This window comes from Felis catus, chromosome B3 (genome assembly GCF_018350175.1).
Source record: "Felis catus isolate Fca126 chromosome B3, F.catus_Fca126_mat1.0, whole genome shotgun sequence".
NCBI lineage: Eukaryota > Metazoa > Chordata > Mammalia > Carnivora > Felidae > Felis > Felis catus.
Genome location: NC_058373.1, coordinates 55,177,009 through 55,189,573, shown reverse-complemented (window position 1 = coordinate 55,189,573; position 12,565 = coordinate 55,177,009). Strand labels below are relative to the sequence as shown.

Sequence of the window (12,565 nt, the reverse complement as noted above, 5' to 3'; positions counted from 1 at the left end):
CAGGGTACATATATTCATCTCAGTGTAATAAAAAATAAGCTTTCTTAAAAGGAATTTTTATCTTCCACAAAGTACAAGGACTGATTGTAGACACACACAACAGTGTTCATGAATGAACCAACAAGCTGAACATCATGTGCTAAGTATTATAGTAGCAGAATCTACACTGGGAAACTAGAGATGCAGATACCATTAATCAAGAGAAAGGACATGTTCTGGGGAGAAAGATGAGGTTGAGTTTTGAAATACTCTTAAGATGCTTCTTGAAAATCGAGGTGGAAATGTTCAGTGATCAAACAGAAGACATATATCTGGAACAAACAAGAATTCTGCACCCTGGGTGCTGATTATACATTAAAGGGATGAGGTAAGTGGGATGCTGAAGGTAAATGAGAAGAAATGGAGTCAAACCAGCATTCCCAAAATTCCAATCAGAATTTTGGTGCAAAGTGCATTAGGTAAGTGATCTGATCATATCTAAGACTCACTGGACATCTATAAAAGTGCCACATCCCAGGTAATCCACATCCATTAGCACTTATCCCTGTATTCTTTTTATCTACATATCTGTCTACACATTTGTCTACATAGTTTAGCATCTAGAATACTTATAAGGTTTACTTACGTTGTCCGCAGTGAGTCCCTATGTATCCTTTCTGGCACAGACAGTGATCATCGCTACAGCTACCTCCATTCATACAGCGAATATTACAGTGTTGGACTTGGAAAAGAAAAAAGAATGATTTACTTTTTGCAGTTTTTAGTACATATATTGCAACACTTCACAGGAATTGAATTGTAGTCATTTGGAGAGAAAATAAAATGGTTTATCAAGATTCACATATTTGTGCAGAAATAACCTAATTGACAACATTAAGCGTGCTATTTTGTGTGTGTATAAAATCAGTTACAATGCAATTGTTTCTTTGATATTTACTTTAATAATGCTAAATGACTCCCCTAATTTAGCAGGACTTCCCACTCAGTGTCATTTCTGTAATTTCTATCAACAAGAAAATGTGCCTTGAGTAACTGTAGGAGACAAGATGACAGTGATTACAAAGGCAATAATTTTCCTGTTCAAAGATTTAGAGTCCCACTGTAGGTGGCCAGGAAAATTGTCTGAATGACAAATTCCAAGGAATCTTGTTAAAAGAAATTTTGAAGAAAAAAATACATGCAACAGCATTTAATAACAAGGCTTCCTGATAATGGAGGCTGGCCTTGGCTCAGAAAGAACTGCTTGTTTAAACTGTAACTTTAAACTAAATAAGACCCACAATGGCTGAAATCCACTCTTCCTCACATTATCACCTACAGAAGTATGACTTCAGGGTTCAGGGCAGAAGGACCATGGGTAGCAGCCTTGGATGTGAGAAGAAACACTAGAAGAAACTGAAGCGAAAGACACGTGTGAGGGAAAATGACGGTGTGGCGAGTGCTCTCCTCTCACTAGTGTTTAGGCTGACTCCAGTTAGTCCTCTGCAAACAGTATCTACTCTACTTGGAGAAGACTAAAGGCTTGATTGAATGCGTCATTAATCCTTGTTGACACATCCCTATACAAGGAGGCCAGGACTGGGGACTGGAACTTCGGCTTACTCCACCTTGCCCTCCAAGCTGTGGGAGAAAATTCCCACAGAAAAAAGCTCCATAATTTTACGTAGGGAGGAGAGAACCCATCCTTCCATCAAAGAGCAGAAACCAGATGCTCAGCCTTGCTCTTATGCTCAGTTTTCCTGGAGCATAGGGGCCAAATCTGCTATGAGTAGAGAGAAGACGCCTCCCAGCAGCCAGCTTCCTTGGTAGCCCTGGTTAGGATTCTCATTGCTGTATCCAAGAGTGGCTATGGACCTCAGGGGAAAGGGCCATTTTCATAAGTAGCTGCACAAATCTCAGCATGACAATGGGGAAAAAGATGTCAGAACTGAATACTTACCGTGCCCTCACAGAGGACCAAAGAGTTAACGAAGTCAAGTTGAAAGTGATACACCTTCTCAAGAACATGTCACACACTTAACTGAAGCACCATCAAAGGTTCCCTGTGTCTAGTGTGCTAAGAACTTCCTCAGTCTCTCAGCATTCAAGGTCCTCTTCAGCATAGCCATGGGACTTCTAGGGCTTCTCTGAATACTCTTAGCATGTCCTATGACTCAGACCCTGTTCCACTTATCATTCATTCATTCACTCAAATATTTCTCAGTGCATTCTATATGCCATACAAAATGTCAAACGCATTATTCTAGTCTCTTGGTGGAATATCCTCCTTAACCTGTCTCGTTGTCTCTTTGCCCCAATCCTTAATCCCCAACATACAACTCACACAGCTCTTACCAAATACTGAAACCCTACATATGTCTAAGACCCACTGCAAATGTATCTTCTTTTCTTTGATCTTTTCTGATTTTCTGTTCTCTCCTCCTTCTCCCACTTGATATGAGCCCTTTTTCTCTGACTCCAGAGTACTTTATGCTTCTCTTCTGAAATGTATATTATATAACCTAATCTATTTAAAAATTGTTTTCTCCTATCCCCAACCCATTTGTCTAAAAGCTTCTTTAGAGTGGGAAATACCATGATTATTAATTATACCATTTATATGCCTAGAGTAGTATCTTGCTTACTCGTAGGTGTGATATAAAACTTTACAAAGGTAATTTTCATTTACTTAACTCATACCACCTGATAATGACATTAAAAACTATTCCTAAAAACTAAGACTGAGAAGTTGTCCATTATGTCCCAAGCTATTGTACAGCCCTAAGGTAGGTTGCTATTAAAAATACTTTATCTTCATTAACCCATGTATAAAAGCAGAAATAACTCCTGTGTTGGGGCATTGTTATAGAAGTCAAGCAACCCAGGAAACTGATTAAAACAGTTATTTTAGGCTTCTATGATTCTATTAAAATGTCTCAGGCAAAATGCTTTTGAATTAAAGAACTATCTACAAATATACAGAAGGAAAGATTTGGTGAAAATTTGGATAACATTCTAAGTAGGTCAGGAAAAGGTGTATAGTTGCTTTAAAAATTGAAGTTACTTAGTTTCATCCTATCTTAGAAAAACAGTGAGGATTGGGAAAAGCACAGGAAATGATGTCATTTGTCAAGCAGCATAGGAACTCAACCCACAAACTGATTTCAATTAAAGTGGTTCATGCCAAGAGCTAATTTCCATTCCCACATGAGCAACAAAGCCATTTAGCTACTTTGAGATAAAAAGCTAAAGTAGTTCAAATAGTGACTTTACATTATTCAAATTGAAAAATAGAATGAATTCTTTCAGGAAAAACGATAAGTTTACAGTTAAATGCAATGTAATAAAAATCTCCCTGATAGGCTTTTATATTTTTTCTACTGTCTTTCAGGTCAACCTTTTCCAACATAAAATATTATGTCTCCTTTAAAAAATAAAACCCTTGGCCAGACTTGTGAAATAGTAAGGCATAGATAGTCCAGTGGTCCCAATAAACCAAGGAACTATGAATCTTTGGGCAGGGGGAACAAGCTTATGAAAAGATAATTGGATCTTCACCATCTGCTTTGCCACAAACATGTTTACCAAAGGAATTTCAGATTCTTTGTGAGTCTTAGATCTTCAGGGGAAAAGCACATTTCTTTAAAAGTGAGAGCAATCATTCAGGATTTCTGTGGGGAAATAAAGGAACTAGATACTCAGCTTCCTTGCAGCAGGAACAATTTAGGGAGTATATATACATGAATTAATTTTATTTTTTATTGCCACTGATGCATATTCTAAGTTTATACTGGTTTGAACAAGCATCCCATATGTCTGGCAATTATGAGACCAAGTTTTATATCTCTAGAAAAAGCCAGGGTTCCACATAAATCCACAAGGATATTTTCAAATATTACATGCTTTAAATACCTCAAGTCAGAATATATTCCTACACTCAATCTGTGTGAAGATTTTACCAGAAACTGAAAATACTACGGAGTTCAAGTGTCAGTGTCCAAGCTGCCATATGCAGTTAACCCTCAGAGCCGTACGACGCAATGAGGACTTCCCATTGAAAATGAGCAGACAAGGGGCACCTGGGTAGCTCAGGTGATTAAGGGTCTGACTCTTGGTTTTGGGTCAGGTCACAGTCTCATGGTTCCTGAAACTGAGCCTCACATCGGGCTCTGTGCTGACAGTGTGGAACCGGCTTGGGATTCTCTCTCTCCCTCTCTCGCTCTGGCCACTTGTGCTCACTCTCAGGTGTGTGCTCTCTCTAAAAATAACTAAATAGACTCTTTTAAAAAAAATAAAATGAGCAGACTGCCTCAAAGAGTTTCAGTTAAGGCTCAACATCCTAGAGCTAACAGAAAATGTTGACATTTACCTGCAGCTATATAGTATCCTAAATAAATTTTATGTTTTTTCCAGATTCAATCATTTTGGTCATTCAATAAATACTTGCTGAATGCCTTCTACCTGCCAGGCATCAAGAAGAATTGAAGAAACTCCTTTTAGGTGATAGCCCAGTACAAATCAGTTCATGAAATAACCAACCAGAAGAGAACAATTTGAGCATGCTATGGGAATGACAGATGCAGGACTGAGGTGACCATTTTCTTTGGGAAGCATTAGCTGGGAATGAAGCCACAGGCCTGCCATTGTCTTGGCAGGTACAGAGGCAGAAAGAACACGGAGAGCAATCTGCAAATAAGCATCTATATGGCAGGTATGTGACTTTAATTTAGGTACTAGGGAAAGCACAGGCAGACAAATTAGAGAGCAAGACTAACTCCTGGACTTTCCACCTGAGACAGGTCCACAGGGGCAGCCAGAATCAAGGCAGGACAAAAATAATTTTCATTCAGAGAGATATCAGTATTGACATTTTTCCTTAAGTGCATAAATGTCCTGTGGTACCTAAAGACATACCACTCAGAAGAGCAACTTCACTAAGGTATCTAAAACAAGAGCGAAAACAAAACAAAACAAAACAAAACAACCCTAGCAGAGCTGGGAAAAGTTCAGAGAAAGACAGGTTAAATAATAGTAGTGATAAAGACTACTAGAAAGACAGACTAGTGGGGCGCCTGGGTGGCGCGGTAAGTTAAGCGTCTGACTTCAGCCAGGTCACGATCTCGCGGTCCGTGAGTTCGAGCCCCATGTCAGGCTCTGGGCTGATGGCTCAGAGCCTGGAGCCTGTTTCCGATTCTGTGTCTCCCTCTCTCTCTGCCCCTCCCCCGTTCATGCTCTGTCCCAAAAATAAATAAACGTTGAAAAAAAATTAAAAAAAAAAAAAGAAAAAGAAAGACAGACTAGAAAGCAAAGGACTCAACTATTTCTAAAGTCTGAGCAGGTTTCACACACTCCTCTCCTCCCTGTTCGTATAAATTCCTCACTTCCCTGAAAAACCTTTCCAAGGGTCACTTCTAGATTAGCTATAGCACTACCTTCCTATCCTGAGTGTCCTCACACTTTTCAGCACGTGGTTGGCTCATATCTGCTCAAACTTGCTAACACACTGCTCTAGAATTGTTTCCCTGGCTTTCTTCTACCCTTAGAGCTTGGATTTCTGCTGGGAACACAAGGACCCCTAAATTGAAGTAAATTGAAAATGATAAAAAAATTTTCAAGGTATAAGGGGTTCCACATAAGAAAGATATCAATACTCTCCAAACTGACTTCTAGGCTTACTATAATTTTTATCAAAATCCTAGAAAGATTTTTTTTGTAGGTATAGACAAGATTAACCTAAAATTTATATGGAAAGGCAAAGGAATTAGAATAGCTAAAATGATTTTGAAAAAGAAAAAAAAAGTGAAAGGAATTAGTCTACTCCATTTTCAAGACTTTTCACATAGCTGCAGTAATCAAGACTGTATGGTATTGGAGAAGGGATAGATATATGGATAAATAGAATAAAACAAAGACCCAGATATAGTCCTACACAAATACGATTTTTGACAAAGGTGCCAAAGTAATTAAATGGGTGAAGGATAGTCTTTTCAAAAACAGATGGCACTGGAGCAACTGGACATCTATAGGTATTGAAGGAACCTAGACTTCAACTTGACTCCCCATTAGAAAAGTATCTCGGGAGCTTGGGTGGCTCGGTCAGTTAGGTGCCAGACTCTTGATCTCAGCTCAGGTCTTGATTTCACGGTTGGGAGTTCAAGCCCCGCACTGGGCTCTATACTAGACTAGAAAAGGACAACATGAGGCATCCTTGCACTAATAGATCTCTTCCGTGTCTTGACTGTATCAATGACAGTATCCTGGCCGTGATATCGTATTATAGTTTCACAGGATGTTAACATTGGAAAGACTGGATTAAGGGTACCCAGGATATCTCCATATTATTTCTTATAACTGAATATGAATCTATACCTCAAAAAAGGAGTTTAGTTTTTAAAATCCTTTTTAAAAGCGTAAACAATAAAACAGGATGAGTATAAAAGTGATCTCCAAATTCTTAAATATAAAATTCAGGTAACAACTTTTATAATAATATATGTTATTGAAGAAGATAATAATCTATTTTATATTATTCATATTTTTAAGTTTTTTTTAATTTTTTTAAATAATCTCTACACCCCATGTAGGGCTCAAACTCACAAACCTGAGATCAAGAGACACATGTGCTACAAACTGAGCCAGCCAGGTGTCCCTATATTATGTATACATTTAAAGAAGAGCTTGAGGGGCGCCTGGGTGGCTCAGTCAGTTAAGCGTCTGACTCTTGATTTTGGCTCAGGTCATGATCTCATGATCTCATGAGATCGAACCCCACGTGGGGCTCCCACACTGAACGTGGAGCCTGCTTAGGATTTCTGTCTTTTTCTCTCTCTCTCTCTCTCTCTCTCTGCCCCTCTTCCCCTTGTGCTCTCGCTCTCTCACTCTCCTAAAAATAAGTAAGCATTAAAAAGAAAAAGAAGAGCTTGAATAAATTCATGCATCAGTCCACCATGACCTAATTATGAGAATTAGGATAGCTCAGTGTCCATCGTCAGCCTCAGAAACTGATGGAGTCAAGAACAGTACCAATAGAACTGGAATTAAAGTCCAGAAAACCCATTTTTTTCTGACTCTGGCTGGCCAATCTTCTCTTTTTCCCTGGTGCCCTATGGCCAGTGGCAAAAGTTCCAATAGATTAAGGGAAGCCCTGTCTTCCTAGTGCCCAAAGGAATTTCTGGCTGGCAGTTTGGACCTTCTGGAAATGCAGTCTCTCCTTCAGGCCACTAAGAGATCATTTCCTATTCTGAGTCCCAGCACACTCAAGTAGAAAACAACCTGAAAGAACAACACTCCTTTCATTTTCAAATGAGAAAATTAAAGCCTCAGTGCCCCACAACTTTCCCAGCCTCCTTGACCCATATCACATAACAAGTGTAAAATTTCTCACAGGAAATATTGGTGAAATAAATGGTCTAAGTTTGCCCCTTTGGGAATACAAACATTTCCCTCTGTCGAGTTATCCTTCTACTAGTAGGAAAGTTAGTAAAGTGATTTCTCCACATTTATTGTCAAACACACTGCGGCCAAGAAGTTCTATAGGATAGCACAGATATTCCCTAGAATATCACTTCAAAAGATCAGAAATTTAAAACATTCTGCCATGTTTAATTTTGCAAGATATTTAGACAATATTAGCATAGGTAGAGTCCAAGCCAATGATTTAAAGCTCCAAATATCTTGATGAAACCAGACTGTCCTCCTCATACCACTCTGATCCGCAATCTACTCAGGGATTTTGTGCAATGTGCAGGTACCATAGGTGGACCTAAACTTCTTCAAAGAGTACTACCCACAAGTCTTGGACTCCAGTCTCTCACCTAAATCTGGCCCACAGGACCTATCACTATACTTCTCCTATCTTGAGGCTAGCTTGAAATCTACTACGACCAACTTGTCAACATCCTATCTCTGTATCTCATGATTTTTATTTGACAGAGAAATTATTAGCAGCTCACACGATCATGCTGAAGACCTTTCCAACTGGATACCTAGTTTTGTCATCCAGCTATATTTTCTCTCTGCCAGAGAGGTACACTGTTGGTGGTTGTTCCACGGCCCATCTGAGCAACTGGGTCTGTTCCCAACTTGATATCTAGACTCCTTCCTCATCCCTTAGGCAATTCTCTGTGGCAGCCTGATAGAGATCAGGATGTCCAACATGTTCCTGTAAAAGCCACCAGTTGACTTGTCTACCTCTCTGTATTTCCTTCAGCTCAGGCGCCCTTGATTTGTAGAATGAATTTGCTATTGCTTGGAAGACACACATTCAAAACTAACCTGAGATCAAATAAGAATATGCTGTTCTCAATGCAATAAGCAAATAACTCCCAGCCCATGGGAAGTTTCTATCCCAATCTGCAACTGTCTATCTTTAGAAGTAGGCTGTCTTTGTTTATGCTCCACCAGAAGCAAATTCTAAAACAATAATTTAAATGCACATAGTCTGTTTTATAAGTAACATCAGGAAACACTGGTAGGGAAGTAGGGAAGTGAGACAATGAAAAGAAGGAAGCTAATAAGTACATGATGGAGCCTATTACCACTGTGGGCAGGTGGGGCTTAATCCACTAGGGAACTCTAAGAGACAGTGGAGAACACACTTCATAGTTCTGCAAATTGAGAGGCAAGGAATCTGGGGCACTTATCCAACACTCTTGTCTGTCACTGGCTAACAATTGCTTCTAAGGCCACTAACACTCTGGCACTTCCAGCATGCACTGCATGCGGACCTGGTATGCTCCCTGCCAGAAAATTTTACGGAGCTATAAGGGAGAGTTACCTGTGCTCATCCATAAATGCAAAGATATGTGAGTGGGCACCAAGAATGTCTATTAGGACTACCTGCCCTACCCTGTTAATTGGCTCATGAGAGCCAGGGCTAAATATTAGGAGTCTTAATAGGTAATGAACCTTGACCACACTAAAGTCTCTACTTGCAATAAACAAAAGAGAATGCTCTTATTCCACAATACTTTTTCCTGAAAACCTTGTCAAAAACAAACACACTGTAAGGGGAATGAATTTTCTAAGGAAAAATAGGCAATGGGAAAGAAACCCAAGTTTTTTGCTTTGATGATGGTCAAGGTGTTGAGGGGCTGTTTATAAAGGCATAAACTTAAACCTTTTTAATAACCAATAATGACTCAACTCCTTCCCAATCCCTACATTTCCTCTTGTTAATTCATTGCTGAGGACCCCACATTTAAAGAATAAAAAAACAAAAAGGAGCACAGGGGTGGCTCAGTCGGTTAAGCGTCTGACTCTTCTGCTCAGGTCATTCATGATCTCACGGTTCGTGAGTTTGAGTGAGTGCTCTCTCTTAAAATAAATAAATAAACTTAAAAAAATAAACCAAAAAAAAACCCCAAAAGTCTAATGAAAACAATAGAACTAGCAAGGAAAGGCTCTGAAAAATGAACTGTGGGTATTATTTGGCATCACAGAATGAAGTGATAAAATTCTGAAAGAGAAAATGTATTTGTGCTTAAGGAAAAATCACCCCCAAAACTTCCATAATGACTTCTTACATCTTCTTTTTGCAAAAGTAGGGGTCTTCAGTTTTTACAAAAGTTTAATCAGAGTCATATTTCAGTACCACTAGGAAAAATGCCTAGTTTTCTTGAGCCAAAAATGTTCATTGAACAACCAATCCACTGAGCATCTTTTATGGTGTTTACACTGGAGACACAAAGATAAATAAGGTGATACCTACACAGGAGAACATAATCTTTACAGTATTCATAGTAACTAAGTCCCATAGGTAATTTCCTTATAAAGAGTGAAGAAGGAAATGGGAGGCCAGACTGAGGAAAGCCATTCCAAGTATTTTGGGCAGAACAGAGAAGGCAGATGTTCTAGTGAAAAAAATGTATTGCAGGCAAGAGAAAAGCCAAAAGCAAATTTAGGAGAAAATAGGGCATAACCACACAAAATAATATTATATATAATAACATGTTATACTCACTGGATCTGGAGCCACAGGAAGGAGATATCTGACCAGATGGGCAAGTGCACATATTTGGCCTAGAACAAAATCCATCCCCACAGGAATGCCGGCAAATGGCTGTCAATAAAACCAGAGGTCTGTGAGTACATGGCTTGAGAGCATGGTGCTTTATAGGAACCCAACCCTCAAATGAGGAAACCTGGGCTCTCAGGTGCCTCGTTAATTTTGCCTTCATGATTCATGACCTTAGGCCACAGGTTTATTCACTTACAAAACAAACCTGTTGAACTAAACAAGCTCTGGATGTAAAATGCTGCAACTCCCTTATTTATACCAGTGGTTCTCAACCTCTCTCTTATTCCACACAGCACCCAATCTATCAAAAGCCCCCAATATCTGATTTAGGGAAAATAGAACAAACAAAAGTCCTGCATTTAAACATATTTATATGCCTACAAGCATTTTGTTTTTATATTAGCTTTACAATTTAATGATAGAAGAGTTGCAGAGGTAGTCTTGGGAGCCTATTTCATTATAAATGCTTATTGCTTAATAATTTCTATAAAAATACTATGCCCTGCTAAGACTAATTCTCTACACTGGATCCTGCCCATTGAGTAGCTTTGATTTTACATTGAAGATGTACATCAACAATCTGAGAGAAGAAGTTGGGAATCCACTACAATAGCACTGATTCTGCAGTCAAGAAGCTGTTCATCTTTTAGAAAAATATTTACACTTTCATGATACTGAGGGACTAATACGCTGGCACCAGATGCTCTGCTGATGGCCAGAAGGAAAGTCTAAATGGCAAATGATTTATATTTATTAGCAGACTAAGATTTGGCCACTACTTTTTATGCTCATAGACATTATCTCTTCCTCAAATTCCTGTATAACTTTGCAAGAGGCAAATGAGATGTGCAAGGCTAAAAATAATATACTTGATAGAAAATGCATTCAAACACCAAAAAAGCTTAGGATGGAGACTGAAAACTATTAAGAAATAAGGTGTCAAAGGATCCTATAAACATTTATTTGAATACTTGTGTATTCAAATAAATGCTATTGAAGACAGCATTTCTTATAGATTCTACAGAACACAAGGAAGGGGTACCTGGGTGGCTCAGTCAGTTAAGCATCCAACTCTTGATTTTAGCTCAGGTCATGATCTCACAGTTTGTGAGATCAAGCCCCGAGTCCAGCTCCATGCTGAATGTGGAGCCTTCTTGGGAATCTTGATCTCTCTCTCTCTCTCTCTCTCTCTCTCTCTCCCTCTCTCTCTGCCTCTCCCCCACTGGTACATGCTCCTGCATGCACACACGCTCTCACTAAATAAATAAATAAATAAATAAATAAATAAATAAATAAAAATTTAAAAAAAGAACACAAGGGAAACACACTGTCAAGTTCATTTAGAAAATGTCAAATACCATTATATATCTCTCTTAGTGATTCAGTTTTGATCCTTAAATAAAGCACAATATGCCAAATGAATAAGATGCTTCTGGTCAAAATCAAGAACTGGGATAGAGGTGAACTTTTCAGGTCACCAAGAGAACACTGGTTGAAATATTGTTCTTCTGCACAGACCACTCTAGGCCAACACAGAAAGCGGATCTAGTGATTCCTTAATGTCCTTTCAACTCTAACTTTTCCCACTGTCTGATAGAATTTTCTGAAAACTGAAAATTCCTCCATAGGTATGATGACAGGAAAAGCTCATAAAGGACAGATGCCATAACCAATTTGACTTACATCTCCTTTAAATAGCATCTTTTCTGGCATGTGGTTTGTCACTCAACATTTCTGGTGTGTGATGAGAATCTGGATGTTTGCCGTGGCAGCAGAATCAATGGGGGAATCTCTGGCACCATGTGAGTTCTTCCCTAGTCTTTCTACTCATCTTCATCTGATGCTCTAGCCACTTCCTTTCCTCTCTGAAAGTTAGGTCTATCTTTGGCCTCGACCACCCAAATTCAATGTACAAGGTTTGAGTAGGCTTGTGGGTGGCCAACAAAGTTAGAAATAATGATAAGGAAAGCAGCAATGTATCCTTTTTTCAAAATCCCATCCAAGTGATTACAAAGTCTATGAAGCCAGGCAACATGTACCCTTGATCAAATCATCCCTGTGGCTCTATTCCCTGTATGTCAGAAATATTCCAAAGGAAGTCACTGAATGAAAGTACAACAGCAGTTTGACCAACTTAGTGTATTTCCCAATCTGGATTCAGAGGAAGTAGGAAAATCTTAGAGCTGGAAGGCTCTGCTATAAACATATTAATGGTATGCAGTTACAAAGGAACAAGTACTAAGAATCACCATGCAACCAAAACAACAAAAGAAGAACATGAAGAATGACAGACTATCTATTTACTTACGGACAATACACTGATTTCCACCAGGTAAGGTTTTCCATCCAGGGCAGCAGTAAGCATTATAACGTGATCCACAGACATTAGGTCTAAAACAAACAAACAAACAAACAAACAAACAAAAATCCAATTAGAAGAACTCTACACTTTTTAAAAAACAATATGTGACCACATACAAGGGGGAAAATGTCTCTGAGTTACAAGAACAGGAAGAATTTTTGTAGACAAAAAAAAAAAAAAAAAGTAAACTCATGGGACCCAACACT

At 38.8% G+C, this 12,565-nt stretch overlaps 1 protein-coding gene across 1 annotated transcript in view; it reads right to left on the bottom strand.

The window, feature by feature from the left end:
- Positions 1 to 12,565, bottom strand: part of FBN1 (fibrillin 1) — a 233,592-nt gene that overhangs the window by 193,036 nt on the left and 27,991 nt on the right. The window contains exons 2-4 of the mRNA XM_023255387.2: positions 12,306 to 12,388; positions 9,941 to 10,039; positions 626 to 721 (exon numbers count right to left, since the gene is read on the bottom strand). Coding sequence (XP_023111155.1) covers positions 626 to 721; positions 9,941 to 10,039; positions 12,306 to 12,388 — 278 coding nt within the window. The remainder of the gene's footprint in view (positions 1 to 625; positions 722 to 9,940; positions 10,040 to 12,305; positions 12,389 to 12,565) is intronic.